Source organism: Drosophila mauritiana, chromosome 2R, assembly GCF_004382145.1.
Source record: "Drosophila mauritiana strain mau12 chromosome 2R, ASM438214v1, whole genome shotgun sequence".
In the NCBI taxonomy this organism is placed as follows: Eukaryota; Metazoa; Arthropoda; class Insecta; order Diptera; family Drosophilidae; genus Drosophila; species Drosophila mauritiana.
This window is the reverse complement of record NC_046668.1, coordinates 13,826,983-13,842,620: the sequence shown is the minus strand read 5'-3', so window position 1 is coordinate 13,842,620 and position 15,638 is coordinate 13,826,983. Positions and strand designations below refer to the sequence as shown.

General features: G+C 45.0%; 1 protein-coding gene across 1 annotated transcript in view; it reads right to left on the bottom strand.

Annotated features, from left to right (window-relative positions):
• The window catches only part of LOC117136225, a 55,356-nt gene that overhangs the window by 8,185 nt on the left and 31,533 nt on the right, over positions 1 to 15,638 (bottom strand). The window contains 4 exon segments of the mRNA XM_033297003.1: positions 4,385 to 4,768; positions 6,880 to 7,035; positions 7,136 to 7,260; positions 10,674 to 10,825. Coding sequence (XP_033152894.1) covers positions 4,385 to 4,768; positions 6,880 to 7,035; positions 7,136 to 7,260; positions 10,674 to 10,825 — 817 coding nt within the window.

Here is a 15,638-nt window from a genome sequence, read left to right as displayed (position 1 = left end):
ACACGAAAGATAGCTATAGGTATAGGTAGGGGTAAATTAAGCTATGTGTGGAGTATTTTATAATAATTACTGTGCTGCAATTAGAACATCAATTGGGCTAGGTGTCTAGGGTATAATGAAATCAAGAACTTAAACCATAAATCGCTCTAGAACTGTATTAAATTAGATTGTTAAGTGTTCCGCCACCCTCATCCTCATCCTCCATCCCATCATTATCCTCATTCATCTGTGTCCTCAGCGCACTCGTCGATTGCCCTTGGACTCATCCGGATTGGATTCCGTGCTCTTGAGGAGCATCAGTGGTTCGCCAAAGGGTCGCGTTGTTTCGGACTTCGGATTCGCTGACGCTGTATCAAGTATATACCATATATATTGCTTGTAGATTGAGTCCTGGTTATTCGTTAGTTGATGGTGGGGTTAGTAGCCTTTCGATCGATTAACTGCCTCGCTGGCGGAGGCAAACGCTCTCTGACTGAATCGCCGAGAAATGTGAATTAAAACTAATTAAGTTAAATGAAGACAAGAAGCCCGAAAGAAAATATTAAACATTAAGACAGCGTTCATGCATAAAGCAAAGCAAACCAAGCCGGAGGACGCCCAAAAGAAGACCGGCAGAGGAGCGGAGCAGGACCATAACCAGCATCCCTGGCCCAAGTAATAGAGCAGAAACGTAATCCTCGCAAAATAAGTGCAGAGTGCCCCGCTAGAACTTGTGCCACAAGGAAGTCGGGACCGGCAACTACGAGATGGCAGGCATGCAAGGATGGGGCCGGGCATCCAGGATGGGGATGGTGGGGATCCGGGGAAGGCCAAACGAAAGGCAGACCCAAAACGGAAAGTAAAATAAGGAGCGCAAAAAGATTGTGTGTCATAACAATTTTTAGCATAATTATGTTCGGCTTGGGACCAACCTCGGCCCCCAGCCATCCGCCCCAACTGCCTCATCCCCCCGTCCAGCCCATCCCCCATCCCCCTATTCGCTCTTCGACAAGAAGTCAGCTCTGGCCTAAGACAAAAAAGTTGGCATCGCGACTTTAAACTTGCGTCGCTTTCTCTGTGCGAGTGGCATTAAAAATGCAGCAAACATTAAGCACAAATGAACTCGCGCCTCGGCGAAAAAGTTTGTGGCCCGTCTGCAACATTTGTATGCAGCGGCTTCCAGCTTCCAGCTTCCAGCTGCCCGGCCACCCAACCCCACTTCCAAGTTGTGCGGCTGAATTTTTGCACAAAAGTTGACAATGGCTTGTAATTTACACGGCAACTGTAGTCCTGCACTGGAGCTGCGGCATAAACAGTGGCAGTGTGCAAAGTCCCGGAAACGGGCATACAGTGAAAATAAAATCAAGTAACAACGAGCGCTAATGTTTAAATGTTTTGTTCTTCAATAAGTTAATGGCCAAGCGCGAGACTCGGACTGAAAACTGAAATTTAAGTACGAACGAAATTTGACTTCGGGCTATTTAAAAGCAAATCAGCTTGGAACTTACTAAAATGAAATTAGGAACTTTTAATTTATGTTGTTAACTTTAACTTAATATCTCTTATTCACCCATTATTTTTATGATATGCGGCATTACACTTGAAAAAGTTAGAGATATTTGTCAGCAGATATATAAATCAAGTTTAGCTTTTAAATCTTTTATATGCCGTCGAAAAGAGTTACTAGTGTGGTTCTGTTAAAGAACCAAACATTTCAAGACCTTTAATGCCTTTGTAAAAGTGTACGAGGATAAAAATCCCATCACCATGGAGTAAGTTTCCTTCCATTCGACTCCAGCCGAGCTGAAGGCTGATGGAGCTGCTTTCAGCGCGAAAGGAACTCGGCCATGTATACAAATGATGGCGTTGCAATTGCTTTTGGTGCTGTTGCAACGGAAATGAGCCATTTGCCTGAAGTGTAAACTGGGTTAAGACTAATTGGCATTTAATCCGACCATTGTTTTAATGGGCGGAGCTGAGCTTGCCACTTGGAATAACTAAAACGCATCCATGCCATCTTGTCTCTATATCCTTTTGGCAGTGGCCAACAAACACGCACTTGTACACATACATACATATGAACGACGAACAGACAGACAGATACAACTTCTGTGGCCCACTACACGGGAAATAAATTGAAAAAGATACACAGAACACGGTAACACAATCTAAACATCGATGTCGAGTGGGAATCAAATGCAGTACTGTTCCAACGAGAACTCATGGCTATGATGGGGTCTATAATGCTATTATAGGCATCCCCGAAATATGATGTTGATGGTGTGGTGGCTGTTGTTGTTGTTGTTGTGGTGCTGCTAGTGCTGGCTGGGAGATGGAAAGATTTCTGCATCGGCATGACAGTGTCATTGTGGAGCGGTCTGTTGTGATTGTTGCTGTCCCCACTGCCTCGCATGTGCTCCAGTGTGTCGTAATTACTTTCTGGCAATGAGATCGACCGGTGCTGCGAGGATCGCTGCTGCCTCAAACGTCCGAACACGGACAATGGCCGGATTCCGGCAAACAGACGCCGCCGGAGTCCTGGATCGGTGGTCGAGTAGTTGATGCTGCTGCCACTGGTGCTGCTCCCGCATTGTTGTGGCTGTTGTTGCTGCTGCAGCTGCTGTTGCTGGTGTGCCGGCGAGGTTCCTGCCGAGATGGAGGAGGATGTGGCAGGTACCTGTTGCATGTACGCCACCTGCTGGCTGTTGCCCGTGTAGTAGTTGATGCCGATGCCATTGCTGATGTACGCCGAGCTGGACATGTTCGATACGGGGGCAAAGAACTGGCCGTATCGCGGTTCTTGGTGTGTTTGTTTGATGTGGTTGGTTGGTTGGTTGGGTTATTGGTTGGTAAATTTGAGTTTGGCAAGCGAACGAAAAATTGGCAAAAAAGATATGAACACGAAAGAATATATAGATATATATGTGTTTTTATTTTAAGCGTAGTAAATCAGTATGTTTATCATATATGTGAGTTCTGTGTTCGCAATCTGGAATCTGACATTTGAATTCGAATGGAACTTAGCTTACAACTAATCAGGGTCAGGCCAAGATAGATGCCACAAGGACTCGTGCAACAGCAACAACAACCGCAACAGGCATTCTGCAATCAATCAGTACGCTGCTGTATTCGCACACTGCTAATTGGAATAATGCAGCTACAGACCGCAGGGAATGTTGCAGCTACAGCTGCCTTGCTGCAAGTTGCCCATTCCATGTTGCAGATGGCTGGTTGCAGGTTGCCGGATGCAGGTTGCTAGTTGCTAGTTGCCAGTGTGCAGCGCCAAGAGCTGTGGCGCTAATTATGTGCGCACTTGCCAAGATTTAGGGCACTTTGCGGCCAAAGGGGAGCGGTCTGAATTGTGGCCCTAAGTAGGCGACAAAAAGGCAATGTCATGTTGCCATGTGATTGCTTTGGGGGCCACCAGACGAATGGAGACGAGACGAGGAGACGAGACGAGACGAAATGAAACAAGTAGACCATGTATTTTAATTGAAGCTCATTCGCGTAGACAAACACACTTGCCCCTCCATTCACACACTGCTGGTTTGTTGATTGTGTGCTGGCTGAGCTCGATTCAGCATGTATTTGTATATTTGCATAGAGAAGGCTAGGGAAATCAGGATGTTTAAAGGAAAACAAAGTGTTTGGCATACACAAATTAATTACGTTCAACTAAATATGATACGTAGATGCTACATGTGTTTGCGTAAGCTATAATTGATGTTGGCTAAGCTACAAAACACTATATTTCGGCAACTGCTTCAGTCAATAGCGATTCAAATTCAAATTTCAACTCTAGAATAAATTATATACAAAATGCATATATATAGATATATATGGGAGTTATTAGCTATTAGGTATTTGTGTGTGGCGTGTTTGTGTTTAAAAGCTGGCCAAAAAAACCAGCAACTTCATAGCGAAGCAATGGGGCGTATGAGCAATTATTTGGTTAGCGCAATGTGAGTGAAATTGAAATTGTTTTGCCAAATCTAAATATGCTCGCAAAGGGAATGCAATTGTGTGTGACTAATGTGGATAGTTATGAACTACTACTATCTGCTCTACGATTCGGGTGCAGAAAATGAGAGAACGGTAGCCCGATACTATATGGACTGGTGACATTTGGTTTTTGGACAACACGATGGCATTCTTTTACTTTTGGTATGCAGTTTGATGATGTTTAAGCTGAGGCACTGAGACGGGATCCGGGACTCGAGACATACAAAAAGTAGAGGAGAGGTGGGTAACCGAAACCAAAACCAAAACCGAAACTACAACCAAGGATTCTCAAAATAATTGCGAAAATGTTAAATGAGCGAAAGAATGCACAGATAGAGAGATAGAGATTTTAGGTAGAGAATAACACAAACTACTTCGTCGGCAACTTGGCGACTTGTCGGACCTGAGCTACTAGATATATCTTGGCTGGGCACCGGCAGTCCGCCGCGCTGCTGCTGCAGCTCCTGTTGCTGCAGCTGTACGCCCAGAATGGGCATGGCCACCGGCGGCGGACGTACACCTCGTCCCGCCCGTACCGCCGCCGCCTGCGCCACCGATGCCAGACTGCGCTGCTGCTGCTGATGTTGCTGTTGTAGCTGTAGCTGCTGCTGCTGCTGCTGTTGCTGCTGCTGCTCCTGCAGGGCCAGCTCCGAGACACTGACAATCGGTATATCCGGCGGCGGAGCTCTGCCCAGTTCGCGCTCCGAGAGAACCGGAACCGGAAGCGCCGATCCTCCCGCGACGCTGCCATCCATTTGCTTGGCCTGGACGGATTTGTCGGCGCCTGCTGCAAGATGCCCGGATTTGAGTTCGCCGGCTTGTTTCAGCACGCGGTAAATTTGATCGATTTCGGTTATTTCTTGATTTGATTTTGCAATTATTATTTTTTTTTTTTGGTGCCGAAGTAGGAGAGTCGACATTGACAAGTTGGTACGGTTGATGAAGGGCCAGTTTTTTTTTTGGTTTTTCGGATTGGTTCGATTCGATATCGTTTTCAAATTGTCGGATTGGGATGATGTTGATGTTGTTGATGCATTGTTGATGCATTGTTGAAGTGCATTAGTACAAATTGCAAGTGGTTTCAGGGGCGATTCGATAATTGGGGATGAGCTTGATGTCGGAATCGGTTACTCTTTTGAATTCAAATAGAGTGTGTGAGAGAGATAGGTGGGTATGTATACATATAATAACGATCAGCTAGGCTTGATGTTACTTTACTCTAGGCCCGCTTGGTGGGCATGTCCTCGATGAGCCAGATGTCTAGGATGTGGCACCCAAAACCGATCCAAACTCAAGTAGCCAACAACACGTATGCGGTATGAGAAGTGAGGCAATTTCTAGTGAACTGTTTGATATTTACTGAATACTGATTACTGATTACTGAGTATTGCGGCTATAACATGCTCCACTACTTGAACTGATTTCGTTGAGTGGTCCCCCAGCTCTTATATTTTGTTTAACAGGGTCCGCGATTTACCGGATACCATGTGTCCCTTGTGGTCAGCATATCAGTATGTGTGTATGGTGTGTGGTGTGTGGTGTGAGCTGTGTGTGCTGAGTGGGTGTGTGTGTTCGATATACTTTGAGCTGGTTGTCATTCGCTGAATATCTCGCTAATTAGGTGGGTCAAAAGCGCAACAGTCAAACACAAAGTACGAACAAAATCATAAGGTCAAGCGCATTTCAATCGAGTATCTGGCGCATACTATACGAGTATTAATATATTGATATTGATGTTGGATGTACGTATATGGCACATACTAAATCGAATAATACTGTTTATTTGGATACCTAGCTGCGCAATGCGATGCATGAAGGGCGTCTTTTGACGGAACTTCGCATTTGGCACATTCAACTGATTTGCGCTCGGATTGGTAATCGTATTCGTATTCGTATTCATATTCAGATTGGGACTCGGATCATCCGCCTGATCTGCTGCAGCTGCAACAAGCGACTCCTGTGGCGAGGCTAGTTGTGTTTCGCATAGTTTCGTTTTGGTGTGGTTTTTGTTTTGTTTTGGGGGGAAGGGAAGAGGATTTCATATTGATTTAATCACATTAACGTCTAGAGTCGGCAAATTTGGAATTTGTGTGCTTGATAGATAAACTACGTGAATGGCAGCGTCGCACCCGCAAGGTATGCAACAGATTCTAGTTTCCTCAACACAATTGTTTACAGTTCATTGGGCAGGAAATCATCATCATCATCGTCGTCGTCAGTCGACGTCTATGAAGCTCAAAGGACATTTTACAATGCGTTTGGGTATGTTGCTGTGCATGTGAGAGGGTGTGTTGGCCGAACGGGTGTGGGTAACCGAAGGAGCCAGGGAAATTGCTAAAGTTCTTGCTCGCTGAGGTCTGGAGAATTGCGACACAAATCACAAGTGCCACAATCTGTCTGCCCCACGAGTGCCATAAATCCATTGTGAAATCAACTGATACACCAGCCACTCCCACTCGGCATTCTCTTTTGGCCAGCTCGAATCAATAAGTGTTTTTGCCAAGCGACAAACAAAATGTTGCTGATGCGGTCTGGCCCAAAAGGATAAAGGTAAGTGGAGTGGAGTGGAGCAAAGTGGAGAACGAATCGCATTCGCTTGGACTCCCATATTCAAGGTGGAATCCTGGAGCAGGACATGCTAATGCCACGATGCATACACAGTTCGGGCAGGGCCAGTCGAACAAATTGTTGGGGAATTTCGCTTGCCAGCACATAGCATTTCCCATGCAAGTCGTTAGCCGGCCTCAAGCGGTTTGTTAGTATGTAAGGTATGTGGGTTTAGCCTGTTTCGTTTTTGCTTCTAGCTTCTGTGTATTTCTGTGCTCTTGTACTTCTGTTTCGTGTATCTTTTGTTTTCTGGGGCCATGGCTGTGATGCTGTTGCGTGCCAGATACTCACTTTCTTCCTCGATATCGACGCGATTCTCCAGCTCCGAGGTGCTCTTCTGTCGCCGCAGCAGCTTCTGCTTTGGCTGGCAGCGCGGCAGATTGGGGGCGCAATCTCCATGGGCGTTCAGCTTGCAGATGCGGCAGCGCAATCCCTGTCGTGTGTGCCCTGCAAGCGAATAGGGTTAGGAATGTTTGCTTACAAGGAGCGGGAGCAGTCCCTTCCAGCCAGTGAATCAAATATCCTAACTACTCTTCCGCATACCCACCTCTCAGAATCTGGGAGCAGACGTCGCAGGCCGTTATCTTCTTGTAGGTGTACTCCTGCAGGTGGTGGCTGCCATCCAGATTGGGACGCAGCGGCTCGGAGGCTGTGCTGGAGGCTCCATTGCGCCTGTGAGGGAGATGCAACCGAAGGGCGTTAGTGAGTGCACCCGTTAATGGAGTCGCAAATGTTGCACTTTCCCCAGGAGCCAACACGAAGCGCAGTTGGCCAAAAGCGGCCAAATGGCTAAACATATGTTCATAAATCGCATGAACATACATTGCATTTGAAGGCTGCTCTTATGCTATTTTATGTTTCTGTATATCTATACGCTATGTGCACAGTGACAACAGCAAACAATGGCGAATGAACAATGGTGTGTGGACAATGGACAACGGACACCGGACGGCGGACAAAGGACAATGCACATTAATCAGACCGATGGTGCGTATGTGTGAGAATGTTTGGACAAGAAACACATTAAAAAGTATTGTGTTTAAAATAAACGCACACATTCACAGGCTTTGTGCGGTACTCAACCTAATTCGATTCACAGGAAATTGGTCGATTAATCACTGCCCCGAGTATTTTACAATCTCGTGATCACGTGCTTTGGCCCGATCTCTCAATCCTTGGTGCTTATGCAAATTATTGTGTTATTTAGACTGTGCATACACATCGAATTCATTTCAGCAAATTCGTTTCATATTTATACAGCGCCAAAGAGAGAGATACAGATACAGCCAATTTGCAAGGACTTCCCGCCGCTCCGCCCCGTTTTGCCCCTCTGGCACTTTTGTTTTATTTACCAGGGAAATACCCGAATGGCGGAGTGGAGGGCCGGCAGGAGCAGAAGGACTCACAATGGGGCAATTGCTGAGCACTGGGCAGAATTCAGGCTCAGAGGCCTAGGACTCGACGTTGATTGTTTGTAAGTGGCTTATGCACACAGATGAACACACAGACGGCTGGCAAATAAATTGTGCTGAGCACATTGCCACAATATTTATAAAGTTGTTTGTTGCAAATGCGTAAAGTATACAAAAACGTCAGATTTCGAAGGCGAATGGGCTGGTGGCGGTGGAAAGTGCAACTTTGTGCGAATTGGCAGCTACAAATGAACACTGACACGATGACATTGAATATATTCGTAAATTCTTAAGCTAAATATTGATCTAACTAACTGATAGACTTAGCCAACAAATAATACCCGAGGTTAGATTATCTCGGCCATGTACAATTTACAGGTATGTACAATACAGTAATATACAGGTTTATACTGGGATAATTACGATTAATTGGTAGACTTAAGGGTATCTATGGTTGGAGTTTAATTGGGGCTAATTTTAATTGATTATACTGTTTATTTGGAGATGTTGGTGTGGTTTGATTCGGGGTGCAGCTATGGCAAAATGCTAAAACAAAACGGAAATACGTTGGTCATAAAAGGGGCAGCATGAGTAATGGTTTAATTATAATAATTTCCATAACATATTCATTAGTTGGTTTGTATGCAACTTAAAACATTCATTTGCCGGCCAAATAAATGCGCTCAAATACAAAATTAAGTACCGAAGGCAAGCCATAAAAAGCAGGACCATGCCGTAATGAGTAACTGGCTCGCTTTTTGCAGGGGGCAGGAAAAAGTGGGGCGGTTGTGGCTTAGTTTCGGGCTTTCAGTAATTTCAGGCGAAACTTTTGCAATATAACATAGCCAAACTTTTAACTGCGATTTTCTTGTCACGTTTGCAAATGTATATATAAATATATATACGAGTGATGCTTACGCTGGGTATTTATACCCAGTGAATGCCCGCCCAGTGAGTGGCGAACATTTCGAAATGAAGTTTGAAGAGATAGAGCCCACTTAAGCACCCCTTTGCCCATTCACTAAGCCGAGAAGATTTTCCGATTTATCATCATATTGGCAGGTCAAGCTGCACGGCACGGAACTAAGTATTGTTGCCACTGGATGTTGCAACGTTTGCAGTTTCAGCTTGCAGCTTGCAGTTCCCAGTTCACAGTTTGTAGGTTGCAGATTCAATGGTCTGCGTGTCCATGTAGGTGGAATGAAATGGCTGCAGAATTTATAGTTTTGCAATTTTTCGCATATTTTTCAATGCTCGGCTCGAATGGCGTCGAGTGGAATTTACTGGGCGCAGCCGGAAACTTGGCCGGAACATATGGAACAGAAAAGCCAGACAGACGGACACAGCGACACATTTATCCGTAGTTATCGAATGGGGCAAAAACTTTTGTTACCAGACTTGGACCAAATCCAGATCCTGCATTGTCTTTGCGCCAGTTAAACTAGCAGCTATGGATTTCGATTGTGCCCTTGCAACATGCAGCCATTTAATTGCCGCCCCACCACTTGATTGATGACACTTTCACTGGGCGCAGGTGGCATTTACGACGCCCGAAGACAAATTAAATGTGTGTTCGGAATATGTGTGTTAAATTGAAATTTAAATCGATTTACAGCAAAACATAGTCAAATTATACTGTGTCATGTGCAGCAGTTGATGCGTTATTTGAAACCAATTAGCCGGCATCCAAGCGGGGTTCATTTTCTCAGCTAATTCTACATTTGCGTGCAACATTACAGCAACCTTTGGGATTTGGATCGGTTATACGTAGGCATTTAGCACATATGGATGTCTGTACAGGGTATGTGGTTACACTATGGGACTATAGCTAGATGCTAGATGCTGGGTGGATGCGGTTTTTTCGTGGTTCTTTGGTGAATTTCGGTTACCTCAAAGTCAATACGGTTGATACGGCGTGGTACATTTGATTTTGTCGGGGTGGTTGGCTGATAATTCGCGAATATACGAGTATATCGAAACATTTGTTTTTTAGGTTGGGCAAAGCATTGTATTGAATGCATTTAGTGTTCGAATGGAGATGGTATATACGTAAATTTATATAGAGAAGAAGTGGAGAGATCATTATTATGGCAGATATAACTTAGCTTAGCTTAAACTAGGGTGAAGTGCCCGGCTTATGCACCTGAATGGAATTATCTTGTAAATTGCGAGTGCAATTTGCTGCATTGCATTGCATAATCCGGATTGTGCAAATATTAGGAATTCTTTCCGTATACTATATGTATTTTATTGCGAATGGGAATGGAGGTTCTTTGGTAAGTTGGGCGGCTGGGCGGATGGTAGGATGGGCGGCTGCTCTACCCTTGGATGCCTGAATAATTTTTCGCGTTTTCCGCAAGCTTTTAGTCATATTAATGTGCGGGCGGGCCCGTTCCCGATTTATCCGCCCTTTACTGCAATTCTGCAATTCGCCGCACTATTTCATTTTGTATCTGGAGGGGCTTCTTGTCCCCCGCACCCATGCCACAGATACTAGATACTCTCTGGCGCGGTTTGTATTCGACTTAATGGGCCTTGCTCTATGCCCGATAGTTGTGTAACAGCGGGAAAATGGGTGGAAAGTGGGTGGCTGGTTAGAAAAGGCTGGGTGCTGGAGTCGAATGGAGTGGAGTGGAGTGGTGTGGGATGGGGTGGTAAAAGCGCCGTACTCACCTATCTGCTTGTTGTGCTGAACCAGAACCAGCAGGCTTTAGGCTCTTAAATGCTTTCAGCCACTTTGTTTTCATCGATGGCGCTGTGGCAGCGGAGAATTTGCGTTCGTTTCGCGGCGACGTCGGCTCAACTTTGCTCACGAACAGATCCTTCTGCGAAATACGAAAAGAGAAAGGGGGGAGAAAGTGCATTAGCCAAAATGCAATTTCCACTTAAACGTCTCACGTTGCCGTTTAATTACAGGCCATTAACACTCGCAACTCGTTGCATTCCGTTTGCAACTTTGTCTGCAGTTATTTGCCAACATTTTGATTTCAGTTTTGTCCACATGCACACAGATTACATGCACGGAGAAAATAGATATTGTATCTCAATAGTGAGAGTCATAGGTATACAAAAAAATCATATTCATATTAAGGGCAAATACCAAGCGAATGTGTATTAAAAATTGTAACGCTGTAACTAGTAAATTTACTTAAGAATCTTAAGTAGCTTTTAGATTTGGTTTCAGTGTGCGTTGGCAGACCCTCGTTATGTCGTAATAGAGCCATGATTACGGGCCTAGTATTTAGGCAAAGGAATGCCCAAATATTTAACTGATACCATGATGGGCAACGCATTTGTGTCTGCTGCCAGGCGTCGAATAAAGCCATTCTAATTAATAATCAACACTTTGCCGAATGCCACAAAATGTAATTACACCCAGGACAAACGCACACAGGCTTCAATGCCCAAATGCTCGCACTTGCACACACACAGTCACACCATGCACTCACACATCCTGTAACAATAATTAAAACCACGTGTGACATGAGGTCACAGTTTAGTAAGCCTAGTGGTCCTTGCCATCCTTGTTGTTATCGTGCTATGCTGGCAGTTCAGTTTGGTTGCCATCTGTCATGAGCGTTGCATAATTAGATGAGCTTTGCAATGCATTTAATTTGCTTTTTTACCGCACAAAGTGAGTGGGGCATTATTAACAGGTAGTTCTGCGTGGAAAAATCAGAAAACTGTTCATCATGACACCAAACTATGTAATATTCATTGTTATGTCAGTTTTTCGCTCACTGCCCTTTAAATGTAAGCTTTTGTTGGCAAAGATATTCATAAAACCAATGCCGAATTACAATAAGTATTTATTAAAAATTATTATATTACCTGTGGTCATTCAATAATTAATTATTTAAAGTTATTACCAATATGTGGCCAATGACCATGATGAATAATTTAAGGTTTTAGCCAATGGGTAATAATTAAATTTCAAATCTGAACACAGGCTAGCTTTAATTTACACGAAAATGTTGACTATTTTTGCTTCTGCCTCTTAATTTTCTGACGTCAGTCAATCCCATTAAATTCTGGGTGCTCGTCATATCTCGAATTCATTTTCGCTTCTCGCCCGGAATTTTCGAGAGACAGAAGTGAAGCGCGATTTTATGATGTCAGAATGTCAAAACAAGTTAAAAATCATTGCACTCAATGCAATTGCGGTATTTATAATGCAGCAGAACGCGTTCGATGCAGTTCGCTTTGCTTCCAGCGATTTTCGGTTTCTGATTTCGGCAGGTTTTCCAGCTTGTATTTTTCCCCCATCCTGTCCACCCCCTTTTTTTTGCCATGTTATTTTTAGCACTTTGACAGCCCGACAGAAGTAGGGGCGAGGTCGCGAGGTCGGAATGGTGGGCGGCAGTGGGTGGGTGGGTGGCTGGTCGACTAGCTGACAGGCAGGATATTAAGGCTGCCATATGGCGCAGCGCGATATCAAAATCAATGTATTGGCGCGGCTGACAACAAAGGATGAAATTCACTGGAATGCCATTTAGTGATTGCGAAGAATTCGCCGCTATAAATTAATTCACTCGCAGCGATTGCAATTAAAAATTAATTTTTTCACACAGCTCAAAGCGCTCATATTTAATGAGTAATTAATTTTTACGCAATTGCTCGGCACCGTGCCGGAAATGGAATTGAAAACAACGATAGCAACAAAACCCAGACTAAATGCGACTAAATGCCGCACCATGGCCAAGATAAGCGGCCATTCTTGAGCAGAGAAGTGCGTGCGCTTTTCGGTGGCCTTTGACTTTCGGTGTCTGTGGCAGCCGGACGACCGACAACCACCAGCACATTTAAATGTCGGGAGCCGGATGGCCAGGATGCGACGCCTGAGTGGCGACGCCAAGCAGCCACCAGGGCAAGTCTGGCCATAATGGACATGTGCCTGTCATGTTGCCTTTGTCATTGTCGTCGCCATTTGAAGGCGGGTCCACTGGCCATAAATTTATGCATGCAGTGCATAAAATTCAAATTAAAGGAGCTGCATCAGCAGCAGCGGCATCAGCATCAGCACATCCTGCCAGCGACAAGAACACGTTTTGACACTTTACAACAGGCCAAGTCCCATCCAAAAAGGGGACGTCAAAGCCCGCAGCCAGCTGCTAAATGGACAGGGGCGTAGATGGGGGCGTGGCCGTGGGGGATGTAGGTCTTTTTACCCTTCCTGCCCTGTGCAGTGCAATCAGCAGCAGCTGCTGCTCCCGCTGCACTGGCACTGACTGAAATCAAAAGTTGCCTTCGCCAGGACTAAAAAGGCTTAAAGTGCTGCACAAGCCAAAACCCACACCAGCCTTTCTCAGTTTGACATAAATTGCGACCTAATTGATTTCACTTGGCTTTTTAAGCTACTTTCTAAAGTGAAACAACTAGTACAAGTTGCCAGCTTAGAGACCGTTGTGTGTGTGTGAGTTTGGTCTATTTCTCTTCGCTGATTTTTTTCCGGCCACTTTAATTATCTGCTATCTGACGTCTCGGAGGAGAAAACCCAAAACGAAATTTATGGCTGTCACAATTTTTAATTATGTTGCCCATTGCTAGATTGAAACCACAAAGGTATCGTAAATTGCCAGCTCGAGCGCAAGCTGGCCAATGGAAATTTCCTCATTAAGGCCGCAACAAAGCGCGCTGGCCAACAAAAGGAGCCGCATCCTTTGTGATTCCATGCCTGATCTGCTTAACCACAGTACGCCGATATGCCAGATACGCCAGATACGCCCCCATCCTCCCTGTAATAAGCATTTCAATTGGTCCACGATGGCCCATTCGAGCACTGGCAATATGAAAGCATATTTTATTGCCACTTTGATGAGCTGCCCTGCTGCTTTTACGCGGCGGGGGGTTCGCTGGGATAAAAGGAAAAAAACCCAGCGTACATTCAGTTTTAACCTATATTTTTCTAGCCCGCTGCTGCCTTTGTAATCTAGAGTAAGTGTAAATGTGTGCAGGACACTGTGGGATGTTGGCGGTGGGTGGTGCAGCATCTGCCTCCCACTTCATGGCATTTTCCCAGCTCCAACTAATTGCCGTAGAGTAGAGTCTGGCTAAGGAGTCCAAGAGCTTTGCAAACATGGCTAAGACAATTTAGCCTACAAGGAGTGCGGCTATATATACCTGTATACATTCAGATATGTTGCTATATATAGCGACAAGAAGAGGGGGAAGGGGGTGGAATGGACAAACACAACATTTCCGTAAATTACACGCATTTGTCAAAACGAAACAATGCGCAAAGTGTTTATTTGTTTTAGTGAGTGCTTCTGAGCGCAAAAATGACTCTACACAAAAACAGGACGCCCGGGGGGTGGTGCGAGGGGGTTGTAAAACTGTTGCAACTTCTAATGGGTTTGCTTGTTGCTGCTCTTGCTGTGTCATTGTGTACGCGTGTGTGTGTGTGTGTGTGAGTGGGTCCATGTGTATCTGTGTGATCAGTGCAGCGCGCAATGTGGAACAGCGATTATGCAACCACATCACTCTCACAATGCATCATCGATCCAATTCAGGATGCAGCACATACGAGCACACACTCAAACAAACACGGACCCCTTGGCGTATGCGTAATGCAAACGAACACTTTTCAATTTTCATTAACTGCGACAGCAAATTGCTTGTGTCATCTGCAACTTCAACTGACACTTACAGCAGCCAAAAACAGTTGAGCGACGCAAGGATACCCGGCACTTTCAAGGCAGCTGAGAAATTTGCTGCAAACTTTAAGGGAAATAAGACTTAGCTACTTAATATTACGTAGCTTTTAAAGTTGGACAACTAAAATGTATTGATACAGCAAACATAGTACTATATTTAAGAGGACTATCCTGGCACTAGTTGTTTTTATCTGCTTTGACTACCAAATTCATAAGGCAAACTATATATACCCATAAGCGTTCCAGCTGCAGGATGTAAAAAGAGAGACACAAATTCTGAGGCCCCACAGTTTGTGTTTGACAATCAACAACAGCCGCACCGAAACCATAACAAATGCCACTGCGATTGAGGGAGCAGAGATCGAATGCCGACGGATGACAGATACAAGTCAAACCTGTCCGGCTTCGGTTGGATTTGCTCTGGCCTGGTTAACCGCAACTCGTGCCATTCGTGCCGGAGTTTCCCAGCACTTAATAAATGTGTAAAGGCGCATTCGTGCCTCCGGACGGATGTGAAATTTATTGGCCGCAATTAAAATTGCAGAATGCTGTTTGCTTTGGCCACACGGTGTGCAACTCGAGCTGGGCCGTCCGATAAGTTTAATCGGCTCAGGCTGAAACTCGTTTTCGGAATTTGGAGGCCACACTTCGAAGACCTTAACCATTTGCCAGCCAGGTGCCAGGATTTGTTCACATTTTCAGCTGGGTAGTGCGTGGGCCACGCCCCATTTTGTTTTATGACCACCTCCCTAAGCTGCTCTTACCAAAATAAAGGAGAAGCAAAGGACTTTCATTAAGCCGAGGTGGGTGAGCAAAATCCCCAAGGGCGTCGGTTAAGCTGCGTGAAATGTCCTCTGATTCTTCCTGTAATGACACTTGCATCCTCAGATCTTTTCCATCTCCGAATGTAATTTGCATCTCTGTCCCACTCGCCTCGCATTTTACTTTTTACTTTTATTGCTGAAAACAAAACGGAAAACGAGGG